The sequence below is a fragment of the Somniosus microcephalus genome, chromosome 5, assembly GCF_052327205.1.
Source record: "Somniosus microcephalus isolate GS21.2 chromosome 5, FLI_Smic_1.0, whole genome shotgun sequence".
Taxonomy (NCBI): Eukaryota; Metazoa; Chordata; class Chondrichthyes; order Squaliformes; family Somniosidae; genus Somniosus; species Somniosus microcephalus.
The window spans coordinates 319,472,172-319,486,112 of record NC_140991.1 but is presented as its reverse complement, the minus strand read 5'-3'; the positions used below and the strand labels follow the sequence as shown (position 1 = coordinate 319,486,112).

At 49.7% G+C, this 13,941-nt stretch overlaps 1 protein-coding gene across 1 annotated transcript in view; it reads left to right on the top strand.

Annotated features, from left to right (window-relative positions):
• Positions 1-13,941, top strand: part of ulk4 (unc-51 like kinase 4) — a 585,662-nt gene that overhangs the window by 212,829 nt on the left and 358,892 nt on the right. Inside the window, exon 19 of the mRNA XM_085989398.1 lies at positions 10,489-10,650. Within this exon, the coding sequence (XP_085845524.1) occupies positions 10,489-10,650 (162 nt within the window). The remainder of the gene's footprint in view (positions 1-10,488; positions 10,651-13,941) is intronic.

Here is a 13,941-nt window from a genome sequence, read left to right as displayed (position 1 = left end):
TTTTCGGAGCGAGAATTTTGCCGGTTAATAGAGAATTCCGGATATTTAGGTGCCGTTTAAACAAGAGTTTCCTGTACAATTATACAGGGCATTGGTAAGGCCACACCTGGAGTACTAATTGAAACATATAAAATTCTTAAGGGGCTTGACAGGGTTAATGCTGAGAAAATGTTTCCCCCTGGCTGGAGAGTCTAGAACCAGGGGCCACAGTCTCAGAATAAGGGGTCGGCCATTTAGGACTGAGATGAGGAGAAATTTCTTCACTCAAAGGGTTGTGAATCTTTGGAATTTTCTACCCCAGAAAGCTGTGGATTCTCAGTTTTTGAGTATATTCAAGACAGAGGTCGATAGATTTTTGGGAATTAAGAGATATGGGGATAGTGCGGGAAGGTGGAATTGAGGTAGAAGATCAGCTATGATCTTGTTGAATGTCGGAGCAGGCTCGAGGGGCCGTATGGCCGACTCCTGCTCCTATTTCTTATGTTCTTATGTTCTAAGGGTACTCGTATACTATACTAGCAGGGGGTGCCCGGCGTTGCCAGGGCAATTTTGGGGTGCGCGGTCTCCCTGCCCCTGTCCCCCCTCTCTCTCCCTCTTCCCCGTTCCCTGTGCTGTCCTCTCCCTCCCTCCCCTCCCCCTCCCTCCCCTCTCCCTGCCTAGCGCCTGAGGCACAGTGCCGTTGTGATAGCGGCCGTGCGGGGCCGAGCGCTTGAGGCGCGGCCGGGCTGTCGGGCCGAGACGGACCTGAGCTGAGCGATCGCGCGGCTGACGGCCAGCCGCTGCCGCTCCCCCGACCGCTGTGTGTGTCGGACCGAGCGGTTGCGAGGCACGGCCCGAATGAGCCCAACTTACCTGCCGCTCCGGCGGGGCGGGATCGGGAGCCGCAATGTGGGGGTTTCTTTTGCTGCTGCTGTCCCTGTGGGGATGGAAAAAATGGCGGCGAAGTTTAGGGAGACTGGAGGATTAGGATCCGCCCGTGACGCACTGATTGGTCAACCATCAGGTGAGTGAACTGTAGGATTGGTCAAGCAGCACATCACTCAACGCTAATGAGAGGTAGGATTGGTCAACCGCTAATGAGTGGATTTTTGAGGATTTTTGAACGTTTTTTATATACTGTCCAAACAATTTTTGTCTGACGAAAAAGTAAATACGCCTACGAGAGTCCCCTAACGATAAGCTTTCTTTCGATATAACATACGTGTAGGTACGCTCTATAACTTTTGATTGTAAAGACAGACAGAGAGACGTACCGGTTTATATATATAGATAACTGAAAAAAGCTAGAAAGGTGAACATAACTTAAGGGGATTAATATGAGATTGACCCGCCCACACCTATGGAGACAGTGGGGGTGGGGGTGATTTTGAAAAAAGAAATAACTTGCATTTCTCCAGCGCCTCTCACGACCACCGGACGTCCCAAAGTGCTTTACAGCCAATGAAGTACTTTTTGAAGTGTAGTCACTCTTGTAATGTGGGAAACGCGGCAGCCAATTTGTGCACAGCAAGCTCCCACAAACAGCAATGTGATAATGACCAGATAATCTGGTTTTAGTGACGGGGCCTCGGTTTAGCATCTCATCCGAAAGACGGCACCTCTGACGCTCCCTCAGCACTGCCCCCCCCCCGACAGTGTGACGCTCCCTCAGTACTGCCCCTCCGACAGTGTGGCGCTCCCTCAGTACTGCCCCCCCCCCCCGACAGTGTGGCGCTCCCTCAGTACTGCCCCTCCGACAGTGCAGCGCTCCCTCAGTACTGCCCCTCTGACAGTGTGGCGCTCCCTCAGTACTGCCCCCCCGACAATGTGGCGCTCCCTCAGTACTGCCCCTCTGACAGTGCAGCGCTCCCTCAGTACTGCCCCTCTGACAGTGCAGCGCTCCCTCAGTACTGCCCCTCTGACAGTGCAGCGCTCCCTCAGTACTGCCCCTCTGACAGTGCAGCGCTCCCTCAGTACTGCCCCTCTGACAGTGCAGCGCTCCCTCAGTACTGCCCCTCCGACAGTGCAGCGCTCCCTTAGTACTGCCCCTCCGACAGTGCAGCGCTCCCTCAGCACTGCCCCTCCGACAGTGCAGCGCTCCCTCAGTACTGCCCCTCCGACAGTGCAGCGCTCCCTCAGTACTGCACTGGAGTGTCAGCCTAGATTTTTGTGCTCAAGGGATTATTGATTAAGTAGTTGGTAGATGGAGCAATTCCAACATCCACCTGATGTAACCAGCGAGAAGCCGGAAGTATTTTGTTGGCCTGTTCCTTACTAGCATGGATGTGGTGAGCTGCCAGCACAAACCAGGCACTGATGGGCAACCCAGCATTCTGAGGGGTGTTAAAATCTGGCAGCTCATCTATAAAACTGAGCTGGCAGAATCTCCCGACAAAGGGATGGGCTAGGCTGACCCCGGGGAGGATGGGCGGGGCTGACCCCGGGGAGAGTGGGCGGGGCTGACCCCGGGGAGTGTGGGCGGGGCTGACCCCGGGGAGAGTGGGCGTGGCTGACCCCGGGGAGAGTGGGCGTGACTGACCCCCGGGGGGAATGGGCGGGGCTGACCTCGGGGGGGGGGCATGGGCGGGGCTGACCCTGGGGGGAGTGGGCGGGGCTGACCCCGGGGAGAGTGGGCGGGGCTGACCCCGGGGAGGATGTGCGGCGGGCACGAGTTCGAGTTCCAACGTTCGGGAGGATTTTAAGCAAAGCATCTGAAGAGACAATTATGCTCATCCTGTTGCTAAAAAATGCTCATCCATCCATTATTTTCACTTTATCCAGCGGCCCCTTTAAGGTGCACTGCTCATGGCTGCTTTCCTCTCAGGGCAGTGGGTGGGTAACTACGCCGCGCCATCCTGGAGCAGAATGGCATTGGAGCCCTATAAACATCATCGGGTTGCTTTGCCTAGTGAGGTCCCTGAGCGCTGGCCACCTGTATCCAGTCCCACTCAAAAATGGCAGCAGGCGGACCTCGGGCAGGAGGATAGCGGTAAGCAAAGCTCCCCGTAAATTTCTTTCGGGCCGTGCGGCCCGTTTAACGGGCCCATTCAAAAGTCAGCACAAGCGCGGTTTTTTCAACTTAAAAGCCAGTTCACCGGCTGCGCGGGAGCCCTGGAGCGCTGCGTGGCCGCGCAGCTTAAAGGGAGCATCGGCGGTAAGTGTTTTAAAAAAAATGTATGTCTCGCTACATTCCTGTTGGAAAACAGGGCAGTCGAGAGAGACCATAATCGTCTCCAAAATGCGATGGGTCTGGTTCAGATTACAGTCAATGCTTTTAAAAAAATTAAAAAAAATTAAAAAAAATTGAATGCATGAAGACTAATTAGCTCTAAATGCAGCAGATGTAGGTAGAGTTAGTCAGCCTATGAAAGAAATGTAAATCATACCGATGATAAAATACATGCAGATATACTGAGTGTTTGAACAGCCAGTATGCCTTTTCCTCACGCATTTAATGGAACAGGATTCCACAGAAACAAATAAGAAAAAAAAATCGGATTTTAAAATACATGCATGCTTAATGTGCTCTTAACAGGTACACACTTGAATGGAGTCGGCAGTATAATGAAGCAAACTGTTCTTTATTAATACCGCATTGGTAGTCAGTGCAGTGTTCCCCTGTGTGCTAATTACGGCACTATCCTGTTACATTACTGCCGACGCTTTAAGGTGATAGGATTTTTTTTTAAAGCTCCTGCTGTGCTGTCTACATAAAAGTTTTATCCAATCGCATTTCAGTTTACAATTAACTAAGCTGACAGCATCTGTTAGTAGTGTTAAAGGTTGTGCCTTTCACTTTTCTACTTCATGGTTAATCGTCCTATTTCCCCCAATAGGCGCAATGAACAGACATTACAGATGGCAGATTAAAAATGCATATGAGTCGCCGGTCACTGTTGCATATGAACGGAGCTGCTTTATCCTCCATTTCCTCCCCTTTAACATAGGAACAGGAGGAGGCCATTCAGCCCCTCGAGGCTGTTCCGCCATTCAATGAGATCATGGCTGATCTGCGACCTAACTCTATATACCCGCCTTTGCCCCATATCCCTTAATACCTTGGGTTAACAGAAATCTATCAATATCAAATTTATAATTAACAATTGATCCAGCAACAATTGCCAATTGCGGAAGAGAGTTCCAAACTTCTGCCACCCTTTGTGTGTAGAAGTGTTTCCTAATTTCAAATTCAAATTCAAATTCAAATCGCTTTATTGGCATGATAAGGTACATCTTATGTTGCCAAAGCATCAAAATACATTTATGGTTGAACACATAAACGCAGTTCTATTCATACAGTGTATAAACAGGTATATCCCTGAGTGTATAAATATACATTCGCATTGTTTATATATACTCTTTTCTTAGTTTACTGGTTGTCCCTCTGTTCATGGCAAGCTGTAACATAGTGTGCCGCCAGTGTTACACAGCTTCTCTCCTCCCCCAGTAGGAATGGGAGTTTTTGGTTGTCATTCAGATTTCTGAATTCAGGGCATATTTGTGAGAATTTTTGGTAGAAATTCTCCCTGATGCCCTGATATTTTCCACAGGCTGTGAGGAAGTGCATCTCTGTCTCCACTACTCCCTGACTGCAGTGAGAGCATATCCTGTCTTCTCTTGGCAGCCTGGTCTGCCTGTGTCTGCCTTTTTCGATCGCTAGGCTATGTTCGCTATGTCTGTACCTTGTCAAGGTTCTTCTCAGTTTTCACTCCTGAAAATTTCACTCCTGAAAGGTCTGACTCTAATTTTTAGACTATGCCTCCTAGTCCTAGAATCCCCAACCAGCGAAAATAGTTTCTCTCTCTCTACCCTATCTCTTCCCCTTAATATCTTAAACTTCGATCAGATCACTCCTTAACTTTCTAAATTCCAGGGAATACAACCCTAGTTTGTGTAATCTCTCCTCGTAACTTAACGTAACCTGATACATGATGAGTTTTAAAATCAATTTCACGGGAGTGGACAAAAAGTATAATACTGCAGATGCTGGAAATCAGAAACAATAGCAGGAAACACTCGGCAGATCAGGCAGCACCTGTGGAGAGAACGGAGAGGATGTTTCAGGTAAAGAACTTCCTTTATAACCCAGCTGCCTGACCTGCTCAGTGTTCACTGGAGTGAACTTCACAGTGACGGTAGATCTCTTAGATCAGTCGTTATTCTTGATAAATATTTTTTCTCAAAGCTACGTTCCACTAAAAACTAACTGTGCTTATAAAATCATGGGGTCTCTAACTAGAGCAAACGCCACGACTGAAATCCACTGTTTTCTCAAATTTTAATGATTATTTATAAAGCTGTGTGTGCCAGTTGGCAAGCTGTCGATTCAAGATGACCACACACAAAGATAATATCATCAGTTGACGCTTCTCTGTTATATTTTAATCCAGTTTTCTCCACTGTGTTTCCCGCCCCCCCTCCCCGAAGCCATTGAATCTTACTGAGTTCTGGTTCTGCAGGTGCAGGGAGCCTTTCTGTACTTCATCCAAATGTCTCTATCCATAAAGTGAGCATCACATAACCATTAAAAGCACCACAGCTGAGCCTAGGGTTGCTAAGATCAAGTGCGACATTCAACTGGCACCCTGGGTGAGATCAGCGAATTCACCGCAGGCCAGCGATCAAACTTGGTGCTTTTTGATCTGTTTGGCTTCGAACCGTACCACTTTATGTATATAATTACAGTTATATCTCAATAGTCTTAAGTTTCATAGCAACGTCTAATTCACCGCTATCTACTCAGTATTATTTGATGTGCCTCACAGTGCTTGACATTGTCCTGATTGACTCTCGTATGCACTGAAGAAATTTAGAACTGGAATGATGAAATTGAAAAGCTTCCTTTTCAACATCAGTACCAGGGAGCAAAAACCAACAATGTCTACCATATATATCTTTTTTTTCTTTATTCGTTCATGGGATGTGGGCGTCACTGGCAAGGCCAGCATTTACTGCCCATCCCATAATCTTGCTTGTTTGGTTGAAAACGAATATAGGATAAACTTCTTTATGCAAAAGATTGTGTGAATGTGGAACACTTTGCCCCAGAAGGCCAAAGATACAAAATCAGTTGGTGTCAAAAATGAACTAGACACTTATTGGGAAGCAAGGGTTATGGAGAAACGGCACAGAATTGAGATTAAATGGCAGAGCAGCTTCGACTGCCCTGCTACTGTTCCAATGCGCGATAAAGAAACTGGGCCTGGAAGTGACAAAGGCATTGATTAGTATTTTGTGATCAGCCGTGGCTCAGTGGGCGGCACCCTCGCCTCTGAGTCAGAAGGTTGTGGGTTCAAGTCCCACTCCAGAGACTTGAGGACAAAAATCTAGGCTGACACTCCCAGTGCAGTACTGAGGGAGCACTGCACTGTGGGAGGGACAGTACTGAGGGAGCACTGCACTGTGGGAGGGACAGTACTGAGGGAGCACTGCACTGTCGGAGGGGCAGTACTGAGGGAGCGCCGCACTGTGGGAGGGACAGTACTGAGGGAGCACTGCACTGTGGGAGGGACAGTACTGAGGGAGCACTGCACTGTCGGAGGGGCAGTACTGAGGGAGCACTGCACTGTCGGGAGGGGCAGTACTGAGGGAGCACTGCACTGTGGGAGGGACAGTACTGAGGGAGCACTGCACTGTCGGAGGGGCAGTACTGAGGCAGCACTGCACTGTGGGAGGGACAGTACTGAGGGAGTGCTGCACTGTCGGAGGGGCAGTACTGAGGGAGCACTGCACTGTGGGAGGGACAGTACTGAGGGAGCACTGCACTGTGGGAGGGGCAATACTGAGGGAGCACTGCACTGTGGGAGGGACAGTACTGAGGGAGCACTGCACTGTGGGAGGGACAGTACTGAGGGAGCACTGCACTGTCGAAGGGGCAGTACTGAGGGAGCACTGCACTGTGGGAGAGACAGTACTGAGGGAGCGCTGCACTGTCGGAGGGGCAGTACTGAGGGAGCACTGCACTGTGGGAGGGACAGTACTGAGGGAGCACTGCACTGTGGGAGGGACAGTACTGAGGGAGCACTGCACTGTCGGAGGGGCAGTACTGAGGGAGCACTGCACTGTCGGAGGGGCAGTACTGAGGGAGCACCGCACTGTCGGAGGGGCAGTACTGAGGGAGCGCCGCACTGCCGGAGGGGCAGTACTGAGGGAGCGCCGCACTGTCGGAGGGGCAGTACTGAGGGAGTGCTGCACTGTCGGAGGGGCAGTACTGAGGGAGCACTGCACTGTCGGAGGGGCAGTGTTGTCGGAGGGGCAGTACTGAGGGAGCGCCGCACTGTCGGAGGGGCAGTACTGAGGGAGCGCCGCACTGTCGGAGGGGCAGTACTGAGGGAGCGCCGCACTGTCAGAGGGGCAGTACTGAGGGAGCACTGCACTGTCGGAGGGGCAGTACTGAGGGAGCGCCGCACTGTCGGAGAGGCAGTACTGAGGGAGCTCTGCACTGTCAGAGGTGCCGTCTTTTGGATGAGACGCTGAACCGAGGCCCTGTCTGCTCTCTCAGGTGGACGCAAAAGACCCCACGGCACTATTTCGAAGAAGAGCAGGGGAGTTCTCCCCGGTGTCCTGGGGCCAATATTTATCCCTCAAATCAGCATCACTAAAAAAAAAACATATTATCTGGCCATTATCACATTACTGTTTGTGGGAGCTTGCTGTGCGCAAATTGGCTGCTGCGTTTCCGACATTACAACAGTGACTACACTTCAAATAGTATGTGGCGGAGACCACATCGGGACAGAAACACAATTCACTATGTATAGCCAATGTTGTTATCGCTCCACGTTATATACGGAACTTGGTTGGGTTATTGGGGCAGGGTCCCTTTAAGAGTCGTCGATTGTGTGATGACGTTATAGCCCTGCGACGAGGCCGAGTCCCTCAGTCCATGCGGAGAGTTAATAAAGCTAACACGCGTTTTTCTTTGCTGCTATGAAAGTCTCGCAGTCTGTTTATTTCCAGCGACTCCTACAAGTACTTCATTGGCTGTAAAGCACTTTGGGACGTCCGGTGGTCGTGAAAGACGCTGGAGAAATGCAAGTCTCTTTTTTGAGGGTGAGGTCTGGGCAAAGGCAGGCAAAATTGCTGCTGTAGATGTAGGTGGTATCTTGATAGATAGGATGTGGGAATTACAGCCAAAGATCAAATACAACACTGAGGTTGCGCACTGTCTCGTTCAGTCTGAGCAAACAGTCGTGGACGGAAGTGAGGTCATAGACTAGTATGCAGAATTTTTGGCAGATGCCAGACAGGATAGCTTTGCTCCTGCCAATATTAAGTGCTCCTCATCCAATGCAGCTTGTTATAAAACCCAATACAGAGGTTGACATAAGAAAACTACTAGGCACTTGGTCCAAGGTTTAATCAACTGTTTTTCAACATGGAGATCCAGTTGTGTCCTTCACTAGTTCCTGTTAAAGAATGTCCTGAGCAAGCTGGGCCCGTGCCCGAGTATTTATACTCTCCCTGGACAGCGCCACCAGCAGGCCGCCCAGTATCATTTCATAAGTCATTTCCACATGAATGGCAAGATTCATGTCAGAGGTGCTATAAGCAGGACTAGTGCTTGGGGCTGTATTACAATGCTGCAAGACTCACAGCCTCGAGTGGCATTTAGCCAATGAGCTATGGTCAGAAATAGCAAGCATTTGTAGCAAAAGACAAAAAAAATCTCTTTCTTTAACTAAGATTTTCCCAATATTTTCTGATTAAGTATTACATCATTGGGCCTGAATTTGCGATTGGAGGCTTCCCGCGGGCGGATGCCTCCGATCATCAAATTTTCTACGCATTTACCTGATGGTCCGGGAGATACGGAGGCTTGCGATCCTGGGCCACTCCTGGTTGAAATGCGTAGAGACCCACGTATCCCAGGGGCGCATTCGGTCTGTAGCGCCCCCTGGTATCACGTGGGCCAGCCCAACCAATGAAAGAAGGGAGTCCCCATTCATACCTTTGACAGTTCTGTACGTACGGAACGGTCAAAAGTATGAATGGAGATGACTTTAAAAATACACGAACACGTGAAATAATTTTTTTTAAATTACATATATAAAATTAATTAAAATGGCATATTTTAAACAAAAATTAAATTTTTTGGAATTTTTAAAAATATGTTTAAAGGGGCTAAAATAAACTTACTTTATTGGACAGGGTTTTTAATGTGTAAGTGAGTGATAAAATTTTATTTTTCTATTTTTTAAAGCTCTTATGCTGGTGAAAGCAGGCAGTATGCCTGCTTTTACCAGGTGTAACAATTCCATGGCCTTTCAGCGGGCAAATAACGCAACTCTCCGCCCGCAGAGGCCCTTTTCCCCAGGGAGGCAGAGGATCTGTCAAGAGGATTCTTGACAGATCGCAAGTGCCAGGTTTCAGCGCATGTGAATCGCATACCTAAACCCGGCACTTGTGTGGTCCCTGCGGGTGCGTGCGCACCTCGTACACCTGTAGGGGTCGCAAAATACGGCCCATTATGATTTAAGGAGCTACCAGTGCTTCTTTAAGCAGCATTCGACTAAAATTATGGTGTATTTTCCTGAGGAAAAAAATGCGATTTGATCCTTTCAGAATTGCTGGCACCGTAAGGAACTCCTGTATCTGTGTTCCCAATGCAGCAACATTTATGTTCAAATTACATTGATGAGCTAAAATCCAGAGTGAATGCTGAACACCTTGCTGTTACTTGTATTCAGGGACTGCTCGCTAAACGACCACACTGATAAATAAAGAAAGAAAGACTTGCATTTCTAGAGAGCCTTTCACGATTTCAGGATGTCCCAAAGGGCTTTACAGCCAATGAAGTACTTTTTGAAGTGTGGTCACTGTTGTAATGTAGGAAACACGGCAGCCAGTTTGCGCACAGCAAGATCCCACAAACAGCAATGTGATAATGACCAGATAATCTGTTTTAGTGATGTTGATTGAGGGATAAATATTGGCCCAGGGACACCGGGGATAACTCCCCTGCTCCTCTTCGAAATAGTGCCATGGGATCTTCGACGTCCACCTGAGAGGGCAGACCGGGCCTCGGTTTAACATCTCATCTGAAAGACGGCACCTCCGACAGTGCAGCGCTCCCTCAGCACTGCACTGGGAGTGTCAGGCTAGATTTTTGTGCTGAAGTCTCTGGAGTGGGACTTGAACCCACAGCCTTCTGACTCAGAGGCGAGGGTGCTGCCCACTGAGCCACGGCTAGCACTAAAGCATGACACAGCCGCTGATTGAACACGTTGTTTAAATTTCTGGTCATCAATAAACAATGAAGTTGCAGCAAAATACCTGGGTATGTGTACCAGAGTCATACCATGCAACAGAGCCAACCACCCCAAGCCACCCTGAACAGCATCTTTACTGTGAAAGTAATGCGTGGTAACACACTGTAGCTTTCACTTGAAATGAGTATACAACATGTCTTCTGCATATCGCCACCCCCGCTCTCTTAACTTTACCACAAATTTTAAATGGCTCCAAAAGGGTCACTGTATTCTCTTCTGATGTGGTTTTTCTTTGCAGGGAGATCCTGTTACTAATCATTTGGCTGCAAAGATTGTGGAGAATGTCTGTACCACTAATTCATCCCCTGCTCAAGGATTCATTACTGGAGAGATCGGTCTGTTGCTTTGGTACCTGTTTACACATTCAACCGTGGACTCTCTGCGGGTGACAGCCATTTCGGTAAGCTTTGAATACGCAACTTGAATAATCTATTACGACACAGCTGTAAATGTAGATTACTTTTTAATAAATTTAAGCTGTTCCAAATCAAAATTCACTGACTTGAAGGCACGAATCCTCCAGTAAGGGCACGGATGTTGATTTCTTCTTATCCCTTTTCTTCCTTGGCTGGTCCAGATGTCTCTCGCATCTGAGAGAGAGAGAGAAAGAAAGACTTGCATTTCTGCAGAGCCTTTCACGACCCAAAGCGCTTTACAGCCAATTAAATACTTTTTTTGAAGTGTAGTCACTGTTGTAATGTAGGAAATGCAGCAGCCAATTTGTGCACAGCAAGCTCCCACAAACAGCAATGAGATAATGACCAGATACTCTGTTTTAGTGATGTTGATTGAGGGATAATTACTGGCTAAGAGAGAGAGGAGCAAGTACCCCACTCCTGCAACATTGCCAATGCCACTTGTCCATCTGACAGGAGGTTTGTGGGAGAAGCCAGCTCGAGTCTCCTCGTCCTATTTATTTTTCCCCTGCCCATACTGCAGGAAGGCCACTAGTTCCGGCACCAGCAAAGTTAAGATCAGTGATATCTCAGTGGTGTGAAGGATCTCGCCTATATCCCACCAGTCCCTTGTGCTGCACGTCAGTGCTCCAAAACACAGTACAGCCATGCCACTCTTTCAAGTCAAAATCCACTTTGAAACTGCTTCAAGCTTAACTACTGGGATCAAAATATGGCAACACATACATCTGGTTGTTGATTTAAAAGCAGCTAAGTGAGCTTCTGCCAGCACCGATGCAAGTTTAGTTAACAGGAGTTTCAAATCCCATTCTCAGTTGATGTACTCAAGTGGTTCTGTGAGGTTCCAGAGCCTTGCTAGCATGCATCAGAAAATTGGGGTGATGGTGTTGTTGCCTTAACTCCAGCCACCACTTGCATCTAACAAGCCTTTGTGTCAACAACCAAGCCTCGTGAAATGCCCCCATACCCTCATTGTGTAGTGCCGGCCCAAAAAGATCTCTCCAGCCTAATCCCACTTTCCAGCTCTTGGTCCGTAGCCCTGGAGGTTCCGGCACTTCAAGTGCATATCCAAGTACTTTTTAAATGTGATGAGGGTTTCTGCCTCTACCACCCTTTCAGGCAGTGAGTTCCAGACCCCCACCACCCTCTGGGTGAAAAAAGTTCTCCTCAACTCCCCTCTAATCCTTCTACCAATTACTTTAAATCTCTGCCCCCTGGTTATTGACCTCTCTGCTAAGGGAAATAGGTCCTTCCTATCCACTCTATCCAGGCCCCTCATTATTTTATACACCTCAATTAAATCTCCCCTCAGCCTCCTCTGTTCCAAAGAAAACAACCCCAGCCGATCCAATCTTTCCTCATAGCTAAAATTCTCCAGTCCCAGCAACATCCTCGTAAATCTCCTCTGCACCCTCTCTGGTGCAATCACATCCTTCCTGTAATGTGGTGACCAGAACTGTGCACAGTATTCTAGCTGTGGCCTAACTAGTGCTTTATACAGTTCAAGTATACTTTCACCAAACAAATGTTTTCTCTCTCTTTAAGTTTATACTTCATGAGTCTTTATTGTGATCATTAAGCTGAAAGATGCAGTATTAAGGAAAGGAATCATTCCCCTCCCCACCATTCTTGGTTACCCAGTGTCTGCGTTAAGCTTTCCAAGTGATGTGTAGCAGGGAGCCCTATCTTTCCTGTGGCCCCACAGTGTACCTTAACCCAAACCTCAGAGGAGCACCACCACAGTAATATTCACATTTACACACCAATCCCCTGCAACCCAGGGAGATTGCCACATTACAGGCAATTTTTGAACTACATCTTCTGACCATGCACCGTCAACAGGTATTGCAAGCTCATGCACACTGGGAACTAGGTTGGAATGATACAAACAAATTCCACATAGCACCCTTCTAGTTCAAACAGAGACAGATCGTGCACTCAATCAATGTGGGCTGGATTTGAAGCCAGGGGTGTAAGGACAGTGAGTTTCCCAGAAGGCAAACTTTGCCAGTCTTGACGAAACCGTTGGAGAGTGACTGTGCCCACCTCCCCCCTTCCCCTCCCCCTTCCCTCTCCCCTTCCCCCCTTCCCCCTTTCTCCTTCCCCCTCTCCCCCTTCCCCCCTCCCCCTCCCCCTTCCCCCTCACCATATCCTCCCCATCCCCCCTCGCCCCTTCCCCCCCACCCCTCGCCCTCTTCCCCCCCACCCCTCGCCCTCTTCCCCTCACCTCCCCCGCCCCTTCTCCTTCGCCCCTTCCCCCTCGTCCCTTCCCCCCTCGTCCCTTTCCCCCTCGTCCCTTCCCCCCTCGTCCCTTCCCCCCTCCTCCTCTCCCCCTCGCCCTCCCCCACCTCCTGCCTCCCCTCTCCCTTGCCCCTCCTCCTCCCCCTTCTCCTCCCCCTCCCCCCTCCGCCTCCCCTCCTCCCCCTCCGCTTCCGCCTTCCCCCTCCCCCTTCCCCCTCCCCCTCACCATATCCTCCCCTCGCCCCTTCTCCCCCGCCCCTCGCCCTCTTCCCTCCCCCCGCCCCTTCCCCCCTCACCCCTTCTCCTCTCCCCCATCGCCCTCCCCCCACCTCCTGCCCTCCCCTCTCCCTTGCCCTCTCTCCTCCCCCTCCTCCCTCCGCCTCCCCTCCTCCCCCTCCCTCCCCCCTTTCTCCCCCCTCCTCTTCCTCCCCTCCTCCTCCCTCCTCCCCCTCTGCCTCCCCCCTCCTCCCTCCCTCCCTCCTCCCTCCCTCTCCTCCCCCTTCTCCCCCTCCTCTTCCTCCCCTCCCTCCCCCCTCCCTCCCCCTCCCTCCTCCTCCCCTTCTCCCCTCCTCCTCCTCCTCCCCCTTCTCCCCTCCCTCCTCCTCCCCCTTCTCCCCCCTCCTCTTCCTCCCCTCCTCCCCCTCCCTCCCCCTCCCTCCTCCCCCTCCCTCCCCCTTCTCCCTCCTCCTCTTCCTCCCCTCGTCCTCCCCCCTCCTCCTCCTCCCCTCCCCCAACTAATGAACAGCATTGATTGTGCCTGTGGGCTGTTCTTTCCTGGCTGATGTTGGCACGGGTTATAAGAAGGAAAAGATAAAAGGAAAACGTACCAACAGAAAAACCTAGCTCACAAGAAAATGGATTTAAATAAAGCTGCAGTAAACATATTGAAATCCCAGCTGATCCTCCCGGTCTGCTTGTTGAATTAATTTCTTATTATGAAGTAGTGCTTGTTTTTAAAAGGACTGTTCCATATCGATCAGCTGGTGTAAAATTGAAGTGAACCACCTGGGAATTCAAAAAAAAACTCTGAAAAC